General features: G+C 44.4%; 1 protein-coding gene across 1 annotated transcript in view; it reads right to left on the minus strand.

The window, feature by feature from the left end:
- WWP2 (WW domain containing E3 ubiquitin protein ligase 2) overlaps nucleotides 1-20,562 on the minus strand; it is a 124,112-nt gene that overhangs the window by 8,130 nt on the left and 95,420 nt on the right. The window contains exons 10-18 of the mRNA XM_073605872.1: nucleotides 18,889-18,970; nucleotides 16,699-16,827; nucleotides 14,952-15,036; nucleotides 13,904-13,975; nucleotides 10,801-10,889; nucleotides 7,722-7,881; nucleotides 5,844-5,977; nucleotides 3,356-3,496; nucleotides 1,256-1,376 (exon numbers count right to left, since the gene is read on the minus strand). Of these exons, the coding sequence (XP_073461973.1) occupies nucleotides 1,256-1,376; nucleotides 3,356-3,496; nucleotides 5,844-5,977; nucleotides 7,722-7,881; nucleotides 10,801-10,889; nucleotides 13,904-13,975; nucleotides 14,952-15,036; nucleotides 16,699-16,827; nucleotides 18,889-18,970 (1,013 nt within the window). The remainder of the gene's footprint in view (nucleotides 1-1,255; nucleotides 1,377-3,355; nucleotides 3,497-5,843; nucleotides 5,978-7,721; nucleotides 7,882-10,800; nucleotides 10,890-13,903; nucleotides 13,976-14,951; nucleotides 15,037-16,698; nucleotides 16,828-18,888; nucleotides 18,971-20,562) is intronic.

Raw genomic sequence — 20,562 nt, forward strand, 5'->3', positions numbered from 1 at the left:
ATATGAAACTTTTCTCATTTTTTTTTTTTACACAAACAGAGCTTTTTTTGGTGGCATTAAATCACCACTGGGGTTTTTTTCAGTTTTCGCTAAACAAAAAAAGACCAAAACTTAAAAAAAAAATAAAAATGTATTTTTCTTTGTTTCTCTTAAAATAAAATTTTACAAATAAATAATCTTTCTTCATAAATTTAGGCCACAATGTATTCTGCTCCATTTCTTCGGTGAAAATAACCCAAATCACTGTTTATTATTTAGTCTGTAAGAAAGTCCACAAACTATGGGATATATATCTGAAAATCGAACGCTCCTGATGTGCTGATGGCCGATCTCATTTTTTGAGGCCTGAAAATGCCAGGACAGTACAAATGACCCCTTTTTCAAAATTAGACAGTCTAGGGCAGGGGTCTCAAACTGGTGGCCCTCCAGCTTTTGCGAAACTACAAGTCCCATGAGGCATTGCAAGGCACAAACATGACTCCTACAGGCAGAGGCATGATGGGACTTGTAGTTTCGCAACAGCTGGAGGGCCAAAAAATCTCACAGGGTTTCATATCATGTCGTCCTCTGCTTTCAGCTTCAACAGACTGGACCTGCCTCCATATAAAAGCTACGAACAGCTGAAAGAAAAGCTTCTTTTTGCCAGGGTATTTAGTAAGAGGCATGGCGAGTTTTTTTGAAGTTGTAATTTTTTGTCACAATTTTTTGGAAAATAAAGAAATAAAAATAATTGTTGTTTTTTTTTACAATTTTTCTTTTTGTTTTTTACATACTGTCACCAGTGCAGTATAGCGTCATCATATAACTGGTGTGGCGGTGATCAGGGACACTGACCACTGAAAGTATGTGAAATAAAAAAATACTAATTTAATAACCCCCCCACATTTTCTGGGGAACAAACCTGGAACACTTCACTCTGAATTTCCTGATGTACATAGTTTCTCCAAATCAGAAAGTACTAAAGCCAATCACCATCCAGACAAGTAGCATTTTTAGAGAGAGGTCAGCAATGGCTGCACCCGTCTTCCTCTCAGCACAGGTTTCCTTTGAGGACACGCTAGTGCAGTGATGGCGAACCTTGGCACCCCAGATGTTTTGGAACTACATTTCCCATGATGCTCATGCACTCTGCAGTGTAGTTGAGCTTCATGGGAAATGTAGTTCCAAAACATCTGGGGTGCCAAGGTTCGCCATCACTGCACTAGCGTGTAGACAGGCCTTACTAAAGTAGACAACTCTCATTTAGTGAACCTACCTCCAGTTCCTTCTCATCAAAGTACCGCAGCCACTCCAGGGGAACGACTTCATTGAAGCCATCCAGAAACGCGTTAGTCTGCTCCTCCACCCCACGTGTGAACCTCCAGTCTGTAAGGAGTCTGCGATAGAGAACTGAAAGTTACATCTCTGCTAGGGACAACGCTTGTATATTCCAGAATCCAGCATATAACATGAGGTACTCGCAAATAAAACGACAGCAGCCCAATCAGGTGAGGTTTAGCTGGACTGGGCGACAGTCTCACTGGCTGATGTCACCGTTATTGGACAGCTACTGAACGTCCAACTAGTATATACGGGCTGCTTTCCAAAGTCTCTGAACAGTTTCAATTCTTAGTGTCTTAAAGGATATCTAAAGGTAATTTTTTTTATTTTTATTTTTTAAAACAAACATGCCATACTTGCCTCCTCTGTGCAGTTAGTTTTGCACAGAGTGGCCCCGGTCCTCTTCTTCTGGGGTCCCTCAGCGGTGCTCCTGGCTCCTCCTCTTCTCCAGTACCCCGTCGGAGAAGCGCTCTCCCTCGGGGCTCCCTTGTCCTGTTGCTGCGTCTATTGACAAAGACAGCAGGACTCGGCCCCGCCCCCCACGTCAATGGATTTGATTGACAGCAGCGGGGGCCAATTGCTGCGCTGCTATCAATCTATCCAATCAGGACCCGAGACACCGGCTAGAGCTGGTGTGCTCGTTCCCGGCACGGGAGAGACAGGGCTCAGGTAAGTAAAACAGGGGGCACTGAGGGGCTGCTACACTAAAGGAGGTTTTTCACGTTAATGCATTAAGGTGAAAAACCTTGAGGGTTTACAACCCCTTTAAGGTGTCCAGACATATACGTGAGACAGCAATAAACAGCTCAGTCCAATCGCTCATTGCAATGCTTGCTTGAGGATTGAGCATAAAGTTTTTTTGAGATTCGAGGCATTTATTACTGCTGAGTGAGATTTTCTAACTTCCCATTGTGTGCCAAAAAAGATTTTAAACAGGTACTTTAAAGCTATGTAAAAGAGGACGCTGTCGCTAATGCCTATTGGCTATATTCAAGTGATACTAAAAGGTATAAAAAGAGTAATAACTCTCTCAAAAAAATGCGGACTTTGTGGGTATAACATGAGGCAGTAAATATAAAAGTGTATCTTTATTACAAAATTGTTAAAATGACATAGAAATTACAAACAACAACACCCTTTACTTGACAAGGTCGACAGATACCCAATAGGAAAGACGTGGAAGCATGGGTCCTTTCAATAAGTTGGTGAAAAATCCATGTATTGTGCAGAAGAAAGGTACGTATATAGATCAAGGGATTAGGTCCATCAACTCAGGACAAGCAAGCATGGAGGAGTTCATGGACCTAATCCCTGGATCTATACGTCTCCTTGAGTGCCCCCACACAGAATCGCTTTCCACAGGGGCACTCGTGCGGGCACGCTCCCGAGTCTCCCTGCTGTGTCCAATGACACAGACAGCAGGACTCGGTCCCGCATCATTGGATTTGATTAACAGCAGCAGGAGCCAATGGCCAAATCCAATGATGCAGGACCGAGTCCTGCTGGCAATGGCTGCCAATGGCTCCTGCTACTATCAATCTATCCAATGAGGACCCGAAACGGCGGCTGGAGCTGTTGTACTCGGTCTCGTCATTGGAAAGACCTAGTTCAGGTAAGTAAAAGAGGGGCTCTGCACTACAGAAGTTTTTTTCACCTTAATGCATAAAATGCATTAAGGTGAAAAACCTTGAGGGTTTACAACCCCTTTGAGTTTCCAGGCTCATTAAGATCTATGGGAACGCTTCTGAATTGCACGTGCTCAGTTGTGTGCAGGATTTCAGCAGGCATTGTCCTCCTACTACAGGAATTGCCACCCTTTTTCTACTATGTATTGGTCAGCACTGATATCGCAGCTGCGACAAAAATCTGAGCCTGAACCTTGCAAATTCGCATAAGAACTGCATCAAAAATGCACCTGAACTGCTGAACAAATGTTTTTTTGTTTGCAGTGAAAACGGACATACAATTCACACCGGACGCATGTGATCCCAGCCTTATGGACATGCAACTGTCAGAGTTATTTCAAGCTACATACGTGATAAATTCTTCTTTATTCTCCTCCGTCACGCAGATGTTTTCCCCGTCCTCTTTCAGTTTATGAGAGGTCACTTCTCCTAAGATCTCCATGTCCTGCACAAAGTACAGCTCCAGGTCACACTCCTCCAGATTATTCTCCCTGCAGAGGACAGAGGGGATAACATTTTTGGTTAAAATATAAAAGATGAGGTTGCATCGAGAAATAGATGCCTAACATTCCATGTTTTAAAATAGTGTGCGCCCGCGATATCGCCAAAAAACTATGGTGCCCAAAAATCATCATAGGTGATGCTTTAAAAGCCGTTACAGCTCATCAATTTAGAGTTACCTAGGAGCTCTTGTGTTAGAATTATTGTTCTAACTCTGACGTTCGCAGCGATATGTCACATGTCTAATGCGACACACATGCACCCTTTTGCGTTTTCGCAGGTGTGCAGGGCAACGGGGGTTTTGGCAATTTAAAAAAAAAAAAAAATGTTAATATATTTTATTACCTTTTTTTTTTTTTTTTACTTTTTTTTTTTACTTTTTCCTTTTATTTCACATACACATTTCAAACCCCTATGTGATAGCATTAGGCAGGTGACAGTTACTCTTTTTGGAGACATTAGGGGTCTAATACCAATTTCCCCCCGCCCTTCACACCATCTAACCAAGCACAGTTTTGCTTGATTAGATGTGTCTCCTGACTGTTCTGGCCAAGAAAGTCTGAAAATGAAACTGGAACAGACCAGTGGCGTCGCTGGGGGGGGGCTGCACCCAGGTGGCACCAGTGGGTAGCATCACTGCTAACACCGCCCTACACCGATCTGCTCCTCGCGGCTGTATCTCTCAGTGAAGTGGACCGAAGCCGCCTCCCCCTCCTCTCTGTTTACATCCACACAGGAGGAGGAGGAGCCCGAGGGATACACCACTATGACTGTATATCTGTCCGCGCTGTTCTGAGGTCTGTACACTACTATATGTAGATGGACATGTGCAGGGGGGGGGGGGCTATGGGAGGGGAGAGGGGGTCTAAACTGAAGGGGGGGGAATTTGCACTCTGGGGGTGTCTGCACTGAGGGGGTGTCTATACTGATGAGGGGTCTGTACTGAGGGTGGGGGGTCTATACTGAGGAATAAGGATGGGCTCGTGCATGTATTCGCAAACCCCATTTGCCCGAGCCCGCCAGGAAGCTGGCACTGCGCAGCGCTGATCACAGGCAGTGAGACATTTCCTGATCCACGGCTGCACAGATCGGGAAATGTCATACTGCCTGTGATTAGCGTTGTGCAGTGCCGGCTTCCTGGCGGACTCGGGCATGTGGGGTTGAGAACACGCCAGAGCCCATCCTTACTGAGGACAGGGGGTCTGTACTGAGTGAGGGGGGTCTATACTGAGAGAGAGAGGGGTCTGTACTGAGGGGGGACTATAGTTGGTAGGGGGGGGGGTTGTGACACCAATTTTTTACGCACCGGGTCACACCAACTGTAGTGATGCCACTGGAAGAGACATCCCATCCGGTTTCATTGCTCGCATGTGAGATGGAGGTATGGATTTGCCTCGGTCTCACTACAGTCTCTCTCTCCCCGCCAGCGGGTGTGTTCCTGGGTGTCAATAAGCACGGGAACCACAAAAGGAGGGCGGGTCGTCGGCGGGAGGGAGGCACCGCGCGGCCGGCTGTGTGAAAGTGGTCGGCAGCTATAGGGATGCCACATCACTTTTAATTTGAAGCAGGTCGCTGGCTCTACAAAACCCACACAGGCTGATGGCTGCTACTACAGCCATCAGCTTGTGATTAAAGGTTCACTCTTTGGACGTACATAGTACACCCAAAGAGCTGAACTGGTTATGAGAGGCTCTCACTCTCCCTGCTGGATCGTTTATTTTAACCACTTCAGCTCCAGATGGTTTTACCCCCTTCATGACCATTTTTTTGATATTCAGCACTGCGCTACTTTTAACTGGTATCTGCGCGGTCATGCATCACTATACCCAAACAAAATTTATATCATTTATGTTTTGGCCGTGATGATGAAGTGGATAATGTGCAGTCCCCAAAACACATTGGATGTAGCAACGTCTAAAGTTTTTAAATGAACTTCATCTTGGACTCCAAATCATGGTGTGGCGTTTTGATTTTCATGCTTAGACACATCTATAAGGCAGATAAAAATACAAACCTATCAAGAACACCAGAAGAAAAAAACAAAAAAAGAGATCAATGGGGTTGATTTACTAAAAGCAAACAGACTGTACACTTTGCAAGTATAGCTGCACTCATTTTCCTTAGTAAATGTAATGCGGTGAAGCTTCACTTTGTAAAGAATACCCAATCAGGTGCAAGGAAAAACAAAAAAAAACAATTTTTGCTTGCACATGATTGGATCATGGAAATCAGCAGAGCTTTACCACATCTGGGGAAAATAAGTGCAACTGCTCTTGCAAAGTGCACAGTCTGTTTTCCTTTGGTATATCTACCCCAATGAGGCTTAGCTGCACTCACTTGATCCAGATAACAGAATTGTAGAACTCGGGGTCAATGGACTCCAGGTCTTGCAGCGTTGGCTTCTTGTTAAGCATCCTCTTGTAGAACGGCAGGGTAAATCCGGTGTCTATGAACTTGCCGTGGTAGAGAGCCTATACAGGAGGGAACCACAGAATTAAAAATTGCAATTTCAGGAACAATAGATACATCATCCGCCCAACACAATGGGGGTTGATTTACTAAAGGCAAATAGACTGTACACTGTGCATGTGCAGTTGCTCCAGAGCTTAGTAAATGAGGGGAAGCGCTGCTGATTTCCATCATCCAATCATGTGCAAGCATAAATGCTGTTTTATTTTCATTTTCCTTGCATGTGATTGGGTATTCTTTGTAAAGTGAAGCTTCACCTCATTTACTAAGCTCTGGAGCATCTTCCCTTTTAGAGGGCAACTGCACCTGCAAAGTTGCCTTTAGTAAGGACCAATTCACTCTACAACACAAAGCGGTAGGAGCAATTCGCCGCTCTGGCCACGCTAGGGGGCAGTGTGGTGCGCGATTTATTGTATCGCACGCTGCTCTCTTTGTTTTTTTTTTTTTTATATGAGCTTTATTTGAAGTGGACAAAACGTTCACTTCATTCGCTGCAATGTCCGGTGCTGCACAGCCTGACACTGCAAGTGCGACTTGGTCCAGTGCGCTGCGATAAAATGCAGCATGTCTGCATTTTATTTTAGCACGCTGTGTTGTAGTGTGAATGGGACACATAGGAAACAATTGTTTCCTGCGGCGACAGACATGTTACCATGCGATAAATTGTCTGTCGCCACACATTAGGGATGCGCCGATACCTTTTTTTTTACAATGAGTACCGATACTTTTTTTTTAGTACTCGCCGATACCAATTACCGATACCTACCGCAACTGTTTTGTTTTAACTTCAGCTGTCAGCAATGGTACAAAGCATTGAAAAGTTATTTACAAATGAAATACATTGTTTTTTTTTTAATTTTGCACTTTTTCAATGTGAAATGTGTAAATATATGTTAAAATATATGTGTCAAAATATTCACTAACAAAGCAAACAAAAAAAAAAGTTTTAATTGTTTATCGTTTATGAAATAGAAGTGAACAAAAGAAAAAAAGCAGGAAAATAATAATTAAATGGAGGAGAATAGGGAGTTAAATAAGGCCGATTAGAGTAAATTAAGGGTTACTAAGGGGTTAAACAGAGAAACATTTGTTCATCCCTTTGATCTGTAGATGAAGAAACAGAAATATACAAAAAGAAACAATGTTTCTTTTTATTTTAGTGTTTTAGCATTGTTAATAAACATTGTCGGCTGCTTTTTTTTTTTTTGACAGCTCCAATTACCGGACTTCTTTAACACAGAGGAGACTCACTGACAGCTCAAAGAGCCGAGCCTGAAGGTATTGGTTTCAAGTATCGGTGCATTTGCACGAGTACTGATACTTGTGCAAATACTAGGTATCGGCACCGATACTAGCATCGGTGCAACCCTACCACCAGGGCTTTTGAACCACAACCTCTGGCTCAGACCCTTTGGTGCCTGCTCACCACAATCACTTGTAAACACAGAAGTCCGGTTTCTGTTTTTACAAGTGACAGCTCCGCACTCTGTGTACAACCCTCATGAAGTCTGCACTCTGTATGTAATGCAATCCTGGTATTTAATGCCCCTTTAAGACCCTCCTAATGTTTGTGAAATCTGACCACACCCACTATTTGATGTGATTTGGAGGGCGTGTGTGTGTGTGTGGGGGGGTTTTGGGGGGTCGTGGTTGAGTTCCAGCACCTATTGTTTGAGGAAAACAAAGCTCTGCCTACCACACATAGTATGAATTGTCCCCAAATCCACCCCGAAGTCTTCCGCTTACCATAGCGATGAAGCGGCCAATGAAGCGGAAGTAGGTCAGGTGGTCCGGGTTGATGGACGAGGCCGGGTTGATCTGCAGGCAGTAGTTGTTCTTCCCCGCGTATTCGAAAAGGCAATACATGGGATTCAGAACCTCGTGGGACAGTAAAAAGAACCACTCTCTGATGAGGGTCGAAAGGGGTCCATCGGAAAACAAGAGAGTCGGGGAACAAAACAGAAAAAAATGACGAAAGGACGGGTTTGGGTGGGGGGTAACAAGGTGGAGATGACAAGGAGAAAAAAAAAAAAAAAAAAAGCACAATTTAGACAATAGTACAGAAAATTGGCTTCAATCTGTAATCCTGAGCACGGACCCTAAAGTGTCTCTCCAGTTCTGTAACAGATACTATGAAATCTATAATTGTCATATCAATCCATTGTGACCTCCAATAATAAATTATTGTCCAGACCTATCAAATTAAAAAAATGACAAATTCTCTTTCCGGAATGGAAAGCCAAAACCCTCGGGTCACATTACATGCTGCTTGGTATATAAAATAAATCATTTCCCAGCATCTGTATAAATACAAACATTGTATTCAGTGTACTAAACCATTTCGGTGAACCTAACCTCCTAATGTTAGGGGACTATAATGCATATTTTTATACCGAGATAGGCAAGATTCATATCGTTTGCAAAAAGCTTTTATGTATCCACCTATCATTTTATCCAAAGCTGGAGTTTCACATTAGGTAATAACATACAGAAGACGTCACACAGCTTATCTAAGGGGTCATTTACCCAAAACCCAGAAGGGAGTATTCTGTCCGCTGACAGGTTGAAGGTTGAACGATTTCCATGCTGAGAGCTCCCCGTATCCTGTCCGTGGTTCTACCCTGTGGTAGAACAGCTTGACGTCACCTACCATAGGGTAAAACCACTGGGAGGACACAGAGAGAGAGAGAGACACACACAAGAGCCAAAGGACACCGAAGATGCAACACCACACACGATGCAAGTACCGAGGGATTTTCAGAAGACCCCCGAAAAGCCAGTGAATAGATATCAGAACCCAGAACCAAGAAGGACACAGAGGAGCTGAACCACTATCCAGGAGATGATGAGCTGTATAAATTCATTGACAGAGAAACCAAACAGGAAAAGGAACCTCAAATGAACCCTTATGGCAACCAAGAGAAAAAGCCATAGGAAAAAAAAATAAAACAGTAGCAAACACAGACTAACAATAGACAAGAAAAAGAAATCAGTTGGAGCCCTAAAGGGAAACTATAGCAGATTTGTACAATAATATATGACTAAAGGCAAAACTTCTTTTTTTATAGTTTTGGATAGAGTAGAGATGGATTAGAACCCCTGTCAGTTTTTATTGCTGTCTGTGTCCCCATTAGGAAGATTCACCCTCTCTGTTTGTCCTGTTTAGCATTCTCATTGAAAGTAAATCCCAGATTTTGGGTTGTCAACCAAAAATTTTAAGAGGGGAAATCTTCCAATGAGGACACTAGTTCTGGTGACCTGGGGGGGGGGAGCACAAGAGATTCCCTTAAATTGGTTGTAAACCCTTTACAAGTACTTTAAACTACAGGCAAGCCTATAATTAGGCTTACCTGTAGCCATAGGTGTGTGCAGCCTAATGCATTAGGATGTGCACCCTTAAGCTCAAACACACATGCATGTGTATGTATCTAAATATATATGACTCCGGCACATTGATCTCCCTGCTGGCACAGTGAAAGAGAAGAGCATAAACACTTCTCTTATGGCAGAACCGGTAAGAGGGAGATCTTTTCCGCGTTCCTGTTGCTACACAGAGCGATAACACTAATGCACATGGGGTGATTAGGGTGTGCCTGGGCACACCCGGCACACCCTGTGCACACGCCTATGCTTGTAGCTACACTGGATATCTCCTAAACCGTGCATGGGAGTGGAAAACTCCCTGTATTTGCATGTGCCGACGTCATCGGCACATGCGCACTTAAAGTGGAGGGCCACCCTAAAAAAAAAAAAAATTACATCAAAATGTTCCTAACAATCTGGAGAAAAAAAATGAAAAAAAAAAATTTTTTTTTAACTTACCAGAAATGGCTGTTGCTAGGCAGATCGTCCTAATCATCTGCCACTTCCTACACCGCGGTGATCTTCAGTCTTCTCCTCCTCGCGTTGTCTTCTGGGGAATGGGGGGCACTGTGTTCTGGGAACTGTGTGTGTGTCCCACAACACAGCGTGCCTCATTCACAGAAAGCGCTGCGTGACTCGCGAATGCGCAGTAGGAAACGGGCAGTGAAGCCGCAAGGCTCCACTGCCTGTTTCCCTTAGTTCGAATGGCGGCGCCGGGACCCGAGAGCCGAGGGACGGGTCAGACTTGGGCGGCCGACATCGCGGGCACCAGGGACAGGGCCGACATCGCGGGCACCAGGGACAACGTGCCGTTGCGTCAGTTGTACTTTGCCATCACCTGCGGCATACGCGGGAGTGAAGTCATCGTGGCTCCTGCCAATCACAGCGCTGGAGCCGCGATACCTGGACGTAACCCCCTCGGGGAGATGTCGACTGCTGGAGCGGTGAACAAGGACCGCTGCAGGGGCTTCGATCTCGGGTAAGTAATTCATAATCATAATGAGCTAGTATGCTATGCATACTAGCTCATTATGCCTTTATCTTGCAGGCTTTTTTTGGGAATTGTTAAAAAGGGTTTACAACCACTTTCATTTGCAGAGATTTCCTCTCACTTCCTGTTTTGGCTATGGGACAGGAAGTGAAGGTAAATCTCCCCAATGGGACACAGATGGCAAAAATAAACCTTACAAGGGGATATATTACTCGATTCAAAATGTCTATAGTTCTACTTTAAAAAAAAAAAACAAAAAAAAAATCTTCAGTGCAATTTTAGGATTTCTCCCCAATGCCATTTTTGTGAATCAATTTAGGTCTAAGCTGACCGTTCCCTGCAGTGAAGATACAGGAGCAAATAACAATGCTCCAAAAGAGACAGCTTCTATATGCCGCAAGCAAATATTACTGCCTGCTATAGATTCCCTTCAATGACAGCTCTAAATTGGTAGAGATAGCGCCTTCTTACCTGGCAATACCGCCGTAGTCCAAACCCTCTTCACCGCGCATAATGATGTAAAGCCTACGGCGGAGATCGTACGGCTTCATATTCATGATCTGGGAAGGTTACATGGTGTTAGAAGAACAATGGTCTCCTTTTTTGCAAGCTCAGCATTTATCTGAAGACATTGCACAAGCGAAAAGTCACCCTGATTAATGTGACTAAATGGTTGGGCTACTCCCTACTGATTCAAATCATATCTTACTGAGGCCTATACAATGTGCTTGTCTACACCGGGGGTTACATAGTTACATAGTAGGTGATCTTGAAAAAAGACACAAGACCATCAAGTCCAACCTATGTGTGTGATTATATGTCAGTATTACATTGTATATCCCTGTATGTTGCGGTCATTCAGGTGATTATCTAATAGTTTCTTGAAACTATCGATGCTCCCCGCTGAGACCACCGCCTGTGGAAGGGAATTCCACATCCTTGCCACTTTTACAGTAAAGAACCCTCTACGTAGTTTAAGGTTAAACCTCTTTTCTTATCATTTTAATGAGTGGCCACAAGTCTTGTTAAATTCCCTTCCGCAAAAAAGTTTTCTCCCTATTGTGGGGTCACCAGGATGGTATTTATAAGTTGAAATCATATCCCCTCTAAAGCGTCTCTTCTCCAGAGAGAATAAGTTCAGAGCTCGCAACCTTTCCTCATAACTAATATCCTCCAGACCCTTTATTAGCTTTGTTGCCCTTCTTTGTACTCGCTCCATTTCCAGTACATCCTTCCTGAGGACTGGTGCCCAGAACTGGACAGTATACTCCAGGTGCGGCCGGACCAGAGTCTTGTAGAGCGGGAGAATTATCATTTTATCTTGATCCCCTTTTTAATGCCAATATTCTGTTTGCTTTGTTAGCAGCAGCTTGGCATTGCATGTCATTGCTGAGCCTATCATCTACTAGGACCCCCAGGTCCTTTTCCATCCTAAATTCCCCCAGAGGTTCTCCCCCCAGTCTATAGATTGCATTCATATTTTTACCACACAAATTCTTATACCTTCCTCCGAAAGTTTTAGAGAATTTAAAGTGGAGTTCCAGGCAAGTTAGATTGGGTCAGCTTACTGGAATGTATGTATATGTCACCGTAGAGCTAAGGATTCAATGAGATCTCAAGGTGGTGTCATAGGTAACCATTCATATATTGACTGCCATCAATGATAGGTAAGCTTAGCCAATGCTGCCTTCCTCAGACCGGGGGATCCAGTACCATAGGCAAAAAACAAAAGCAAAAATGAGCACCGGCCTAGTGCATTACATACATTTACTGATATAAAAAAAAAAGAAGTGCATAGTCTCAATAGTCAAAGACAGAATTAGCAGTAAAAGCATAACGTGGCAGGGAAATTTTTGTTAAAGATGACAAGCACAGGACCCTGATGTCAATCAGACTTGCAAGCTGACACGTTTCAAGGGACCTACCTTCTTCTTTTATTTTTTTGCTCTGAAGAAGAGGGCATGTCCCTTGAAACACGTCAGTAAGTCTGAGTGACAGGGTCCTGTGATTGTCACCTTTAACAGAACTTCCCTGCCACTTGGATTGTGCTTTTTACTGCTAATTCTGCCTTTGACTATTGTGACTATGCACTTGTTGGTTTTAATCTCAATAAATGTATGTTTGGTACTGCACTAGGCCTTTGCGCCTTTCTGTATTTTGCATTGGGCCAGCTTACATGTAATGTCCAGAAGACAGCTGGGGCTGCTAAAATTCTCAGTGTGTATTCTGGGCCAGATACAGTGTGAACTTTGATCTTCTGGTTGCTGCTCCTGCACCTACCCATCCCAATAGAGGAATGATAAGAGTCGTTCATCTGGCACCTCGTCCATTTAAAAGAAGGATTTTGTTATTTTTTAATGAATACAAGGAGTTCTGTGATTGGACAAGGTGGGGAGGAAGGGCAGATGAAAGCCACAATTTGCCTTTGTCCAATCATAGAACTCCTCGCATTCACTAAAAATAACACAAGATATTTTCTTTATACACAAGGGACCGAGAGAGCGACCCCCTATCATTACTGTACAAGCCTGGAATTCACAATAGACAGCTAGGTAACTAAGCTGGCCCAATCTAACATTTCAAAAGGAGTTCCACCTTAAAACAGATGAATGGGTTGTTTTTTTTTCTTTGCCCTTCCGCCGCCGCCCCCTGTCCATGTGTCCAGCCCCTTTCAAGACGCCCCCTGTCCATGTGCCCAGCCCCTTTCAAGACGCCCCCTGTCCATGTGCCCAGCCCCTTTCAAGACGCCCCCTGTCCATGTGCCCAGCCCCTTTCAAGACGCCCCCTGTCCATGTGCCCAGCCCCTTTCAAGACACCCCCTGTCCATGTGCCCAGCCCCTTTCAAGACGCCCCCTGTCCATGTGCCCAGCCCCTTTCAAGACACCCCCTGTCCATGTGCCCAGCCCCTTTCAAGACGCCAGGCGTATGAATTACAATTGCGGAGATGGGGGAGGGGGTGTCTTTTGAAGCACCAATTAGAGCCAGAGGCTCCAATAGGCTTAAAAACAGGGTGTTGTGTGACGACAGCGAATTAATTTTTGCTATTTTCACGCTAAAGTTCCTCCCCGGGAATCAGGAGGTAGGTCGTGAGACCTATTTCCTGATTGTTCCTTTCAAAGCTAGGCATCCAATGAGATCGCCTGACGCTTTGGCCAGAGAGGAGACGGAAGAGGCCGCGGGAGGAGCGGACATTGGAGCCGCTGCCCGCACGGCAGGAGAGGATGCCCTAGCCCTAGATTGGGTAGGCTGGCGCGAGGGGATGTCTGTCAGTCCCGCGGGCCGGGCGGGGAGTTCTGGGCTGGATGCATTTCCATCCCGTGCCGCGGGCCGGGGGGTGGATGTCTGTCAGCCACGTGCCATGGGCCTGGGAAGGGGGGGTGGGTGTACTTGTTTGCCACCCCCCCCAAAGGAAAACCTCACCAGCCGCCACTGATCCTGATTCCTATGTAAACACTGAGTTATAAGAGACTGAATAATAAAATAATAATATATACATGACACAGTGATAAATATAGTTCCCTGCACAGAAAATCTGAAGAATTGGTGATAATCAAAACACAATCTCCTGTATTACCTGCTGGAAAGAGTCTTCAAACAACGTCTGTCGTGATACACTGATCTTCACATGACTGGGGAGTGTGTTTGACTAAAGGAAAAATAGAGAGGAAATAAATAACTCATGTATGCTATCAAGACACTAACAATGGTGGGTTTGTAGTTTGCATTGAAGAGATGTACTGCATGCAGGTTTTTTTTTTCTTTCTTTTGCCCATACATACACTTTAACTTAGACATCAAAGTATAGTTTGTAGTGACTGCGCTTATTGCACAATATAAGACCTGCTAGAATTCAGTCCACTAATTTCTCAACCACAGTTCGGCCACAAAGAGTTAAAGCCTCTCAGAGACCCCCTCTCACATACCGGCAGCTCGTTGAGAACACAGAGAGCTTCAGAAGGAGTCGCTCTGTTCAGAAACCGGAAAGCACAGGGGGTGACATACAGGTAGAGGAGAGAGGGTGTTAGCTTGCTGGGACAATCAGTTTTTTTGGGGGGGGGGGGGGCATGACCTCCTTTAGAAAGCAACTTGATAAAGGAGGCCATGTCCCCGAAACTCATTGTCCTGAATTGCTCTGTGTTCCCGACCAGCAGTCAGTACAGCAGAGCACCGCTCCAGCCTGTCGGCTTCTCAATCAGCCCGGCGTGCTACGGAGTGTCAGCTGCCAGCAACATATCCAGGAGGGCGAAATAGTAATCTCGTTGTATGATGATGATGAGTCTTTGATATGATTACGTTTTATTGGATCTTAAAGTAAAAAGGAGTTACCTGCACTAGGGTCTTCAAGCTCTTTTATTCTGTTGATTTAGTATACACTTTAAATCAGGGGTCATCAAACTACGGCCCTCCAGTTGTTCAGCAACTACAATTCCCATCATGCCTAGTCATGTCTGTGAATCTCAGAGTTTTACAATGCCTCATGGGACGTGTAGTTCCACAACAGCTGGAGGGCCGTAGTTTGAAGATCCCTGCTTTAAATCAAGTCTCTCTTGACAGTAAGAGAATTGCACATTGAAGAACTGGTCCGGTTTATGTACTTTAGGTTCTCCACCGTGATTACTTACATGGCACAGAAACCTAAACTGATGATATTTCCAACGAAAGCTTCTACTTCGGTCATAGGCTCCGGGTGATCCTCCAGATTTAACCCTTTAGAAAACAAAGAATATATTTTTTTTTACATGAAAGCCATACCCCCTCTGTTATGAGTAGCCGCAGCCCCTGCACCCTTTCTTGCCCATAACCTGCAGATAATTTGGAATGCCAGCTACGGTGTGTTGCCACTCCTCCTGCTCAGTACCCAATGGCTGAATGGATCTAAACCTAAAACAGAAGAGGAGATCGGCTCCTACAGAAAAGTTGGCGCTTTCCTTCCTGTTTCAATGTCAGTCGAGCCGGTGGGGGGCCGGCACAGACGCACCAGAGTTTACACTGCCTACCAGGAATCTAAAGCTGGCCATGGACAGATCGAAATTTCAGCAGGAACCAGACAAATTTTGTTCCATCTATGAGCTGGCTGGTTGTACCCCACTCCCCCCCCCCCACCACACCAAATAAAGTGCCATTTGTTAATGAGACGTGGGGAAGGAGGCCTTAACCGCTTGCCGACCGCCGCACACAGATGTACGTTGGCAGAATGGCACAGGCAGGCAAATGGCCGTACAGATACGTCCCTTTAAATTTGCCGCCTATCGGGTTCTCCCGCTGTGGGAGCGTGCCCGTGGGTCCTGGGAACTCTATGTTCGCCGGCGACCCGCGATTGCGGTGTGGGGAGGTAGAACAGGGAGGTGCCTATGTAAACAAGGCTCCACTGCTCCCTGTCATCGGGGGAAGTGATCGCTGTCATGTCAGTGGAAGCCCATCCCCCCCACAGTTAGAATCACTGGACAATGGGTTCAAAATAGTGTCAAAAGTTTCCGATGTGTCCGCCATAATGTTGCAATCACGATAAAAATCGTAGATCGCCATTACTAATAAAAAAAAAAAAATTCATTGAAAAAATGCCATAAATCTATCCCCTATTTGGTAGATGCTATAACTTTTGCACAAACCAATCAATATAGGCTTATTGCGATTTTTTTTTTTACCAAAAATATGTAGAAGAATACATATCGGCCTAAACTGAGAAAAAAAAATTGTTTTTTTTTATATATTTTTTTGGGGATATTTATTATAGCAAAAAGTAAAAAAATATTGCTTTTTTTTTCAAAATTGACGCTCTTTTTTTGTTTATAGCCCAAAAAATAAAAATCGCAGAGGTGATCAAATACCACCAAAAGAAAGCTCTATTTGTGGGGGAAAAAAGGACGTCAAATTTGTTTGGGTGCAACGTCGCACGACCGCGCAATTGTCAGTTAAAGTGACGCAGTGCCGAAGCGCAAAAAGTGCTCTGGTCAGGAAGGGGGTAAATCCTTCCGGGGCTGAAGTGGTTAAAGCGGAATTTTTTCTTTTGGGTGAAGTTCCACTTTAAGCTGGCCATAGTTGGATCGAAATTCAGCTGAAATATCTGTGAGCAGCTGAAATTTCAATCCATCTATGGCCGCTCCTGTTTTACAGAAGTAGAATTAAAGATTTACTTTTTTTTAACAGGATGTTGGAAAATGTTCATTCCATCAGCGGCTGCAGTGCTGAGCAGTGCTTCCTTATAGTGTAGGAGTCCCCGCTGTGTTATTGTATTCTGAGGATTCCTCCATTTAACTCAATTATGTGGATGTGAAAGTCCATTTTGTTTCTTTTTTTTTTCGAAAAAAAAAAAAAAAACATGATCTATCTATATAGAGGCCGGCCTTAAACTGTAGTTATCATACTTACCCTGAGTCAAAGCCAGGCCTGGGATCCTTAAACGTTGTGGTACGAGAGTTGTGATCCACAAAGTAGCGAACTCCCTCGTTGGTATATTTCATTTCCCATCCTGGAGGTAGTGCTGGCTCCTGGATCATACTAAAAAAAAAAGACAGAAAGGGATTACACAGGGGTTCTGCTGTCTAGACCAGACATTCTCAAACACGGTTATGTGAAAATCTTAGGGTTCCTCCAGAGGTTGCTAGAAGTTCCTTGAGTTGTAATTTATTGACCTCCTAATGGATGGTGCTTGTAAAGTTTTGGGTCCAACACCAATTGGCGAAGCCAACAGCATGACAGCAATGACCTTTTTAGCTGTTTGTAAGGATGGCAATTCTGACACCCACTTTAAGGGACCACCAAAAAATATATTTTAGCAGGGGTTCCCCGAGACCTCAAAATTATTTCAATGGCTCCTCTGGGGTGAAAGGGTTGACAAAGGCTGATCTAGATACTGGACCACAATCAGAACCTACATTAGACAGGTTTACTGCTCTGCTGGAGAGGCACTCTGGGATCTGAGGGAAGTGAGAGGCACCTACAGCTGCTATGCCCGCCCCCTACCCTATTCACAGAAGCCTTTGTATTTTGTGAATGTGTTCACATAATACAAAGGCTTCTGTGATTGGTTAGGAGGAGGGGCGGGCATAGCAGCTGCAGCAACTCTCCTGTTCAAGATGCAGAGCTCAGAAGAATTAGCATCGATCTCCCTGAACTACAGCGATAAAAAGCCGTCCTCCAGGAGTACTCTAACGCTGTCAGATATAATTATTAGAGCTACGCCCAGGAGGTTTCATGCACCTCCTTGGACTTAACTCATAGTGTGCCTTCATTTTTTGACAAAGAAGCTGAATTCCTGGAATTTAGCTTTCGGATAAGTGTATTTCAATTATTTGTCTGGTGTTCAGCTCAAATGCAACAATTTTATATCTAACTTTCATGCTCTTCTAACTCAGGGGTCTACAAACTTTCTAAACAAAGGGACAGTTTACTATGATTCAGACTTTAGAAGGACCGGACCGTAACCAGTGGGAGTAGAAAATGTCCTGGTGTCGGTAATAATGCCCCATTATTGGTGTCAGTGGGAGGGATAGTGTCCCATCACTGGTGTCAGTGGGAGGAATAATGCCCCGTCATTGGTGTCAGTGGGAGGAATAATGCCCCATCATTGGCATCAGTGGGAGGAATAGTGCCCCATCATTGATGTCCGTGGGAGGAATAGTGCCCCATCATTGGTGTCAACGGGAGGAATAATGCCCCATCATTGGTGTCAGTGGGAGGAATAATGCCCCATCATTGGTGTCCGTGGGAGGAATAGTGCCCCATCATTGGTGTCAACGGGAGGAATAATGCCCCATCATTGGTGTCAACGGGAGGAATAATGCCCCATCATTGGTGTCAGTGGGAGGAATAATGCCCCATCATTGGTGTCAGTGGGAGGAATAATGCCCCATTGTGTCAGTAGGAGGAATAGTGCACCATCGTTGGTGTCAGTGGGAAGAATAGTGTATCATTGTTGGTTTCAGAGGGAGGAATAGTGCCCCACTGCGTCAGTAGGAGGAATAATGCCCCATTGCGTCAGTAGGAGGAATAATGCCCCCCTGTTGGTGTCAGTGGGAGGAATAATGCCCCATCGTTGGTGTCAATAAGAGGGATTATGCCCCTTTGTTAGTGTCAGTTAGAAGAATAAAGCCCCGTTGTTGGTGTCAGTGGAATAGTGTCCCATTGTTGGTGTCAGGGGGAGGAATAATGTCCCATTGTTGGTGTCAGTGAGAGGAATAATGCCCCATCATTGGTGTCAGGGAGAAGAATAATGCCCCATTGTTGGTGTCATTGGGAGGAATAGTGCCCTCCTGTTGATTTCAGCAGCAGGAATTATGCCCCACTATTAGCGCCAGTGCGAGGAAAAGGGCTGGATAAAGGCATGCTGAGGGCCGCATCCAGCCCCCAGGCCACAGTTTGGAGACCACTGTTCTAACTGAACATACTGTGTCATGTGTTGCCAATAAAAACTACTCAGAACTTCTTTCTCATACTGTTACTGAAGGATAGATAGCAACAGCAACCAATTTTGGCTACTATGGACAACAAAGATGTTTTCTCCTCAAGTCGTAACTCAGGAACCTCTGATGATCAATACTTCTCATTTCATGTTCTCACCCCTGAGTGCGCGGATCCTCCCATTGTGTGGTTCTCGTGTTGTGGTTCACGTAATAGACTCTCCCATTGTCCTGTCGCTTCTCTAAAAGGGAGAATAAAAAAATGAGAAAAAAAAAAAAACATTACTAAGAATAAGGCGGATGGGCCTATCTGGCCATTCAAGTTACTAAGGTTAGGAGAAAATAAACCAAAAGCATCTAAAAAGAATTAAATGTCATACTGTTCAGTCCACATCAAAATCCACCCACAACCTGAACGGAGCAGAGCTAAGGTTTTAGAACACGTGAATTTCTCTCTTCACCATATTTAAAAAAAAAAAAAAACCCCAAGCCCGCAAGATTTCAAAATAATATTCCTGTTAAATTCCAGTCCCCAGCCCGTTTCTGACAGTGTGCGCCACCACCCCTGCCTCCGTTCTCGCATTAAAATAAATCTCTGTTAACCAGAAAAGCCACAGAAAAAAGAAAAAAAAAAACAGCAGACAGAAATTTCTGGATTTATACTCACATAGCGTACAGAGTGGTCTAGAAGCCCCCAAAATCCTAAACCATACATAGCTTGGGGTGCCTCTCTAGTCATGCAACCAAAGGGTCCGGTGACTCCTACTGTTGGGTGCAGGCGGAAGAAAAGAGCTCTAAAAAATATCCAACTGCCGCACACGAACTCAAGTGCAAGATAGTAAACAGCTTCAGCCCGGCTCCATCCAGGACATGCCCCAACGCATTTCGTCCAACCCACAGGGCTTAGTCATGGAGGTCCATTTCCTAAAGTCACACAGATATCTACTTCCTCTCACACCTCAGCAGGATTATTCCGAGTATGGTCGGCATAGGTGTGAATGTTTAAAACAAAAAACAATGTTCCTAGCATAATTTGTAATTATTAATGACAATGGAGGAAGCAATATTTTCTCATTACAAGCTGAAGCTCTGCTTCCTGCTTTGTAGTGCTACACAATGGATGTACCTTACTGCTCCTTCTCACAATGCAAATCTATCAGTTGACCGACTCACTGAAAACAATGCACTCCCCGTGTATCCGAACCTGAGTCCAGCTACTAAGAGCTCCCTCTAGTGGATAATCTACAAATGTCTACATTTATTGCAGTAAATAAAAAATAGAAGAGTAACAATCCAAAATTGTTATATAAAAAACTACTAAGTGATCAATGATAACTCAGCTATGCAGTCACTGAAAACACACTATATTCACAGACGAAACTTAATTACAGCTTTTTGGTAAAGCCCATCATTCTACCATTTTCAGAAAAAGAAATGAGGCCTTTAAAGAAAAGAATACAGTCCCTACAGTCACATATGTTTTAGGGTTGCTTTGCTGCTTCAGGCACTGGATGTCTTGACTGTGCGCATGGCATTATGAAATCTGAAGACTACCAAAGACTTCTGGGGTACAATGTAGAACCCAGTGTCAGAAAGTTGGGTCTCCGTCAGAGGTCATGGGTCTTACAGCAGGACAATGACCCAAAGCACGCGTCAAAAAGCACCCGGAAATGGTTTAAGACAAAGTGCTGGAGGGTACTGAACTGGCCAGGAATGAGTCCAGATCTAAATCCCATAGAGCTCCTGTGGAGAGATCTCAAAACAACTGTTTAGAAAAGAAACCCTTCCAATCTGAGAGACCTGGAGCAGTTGGCCAAAAGAAAAGAGGTCCAAA

The sequence above is a fragment of the Aquarana catesbeiana genome, linkage group LG11, assembly GCF_042186555.1.
Source record: "Aquarana catesbeiana isolate 2022-GZ linkage group LG11, ASM4218655v1, whole genome shotgun sequence".
NCBI lineage: Eukaryota > Metazoa > Chordata > Amphibia > Anura > Ranidae > Aquarana > Aquarana catesbeiana.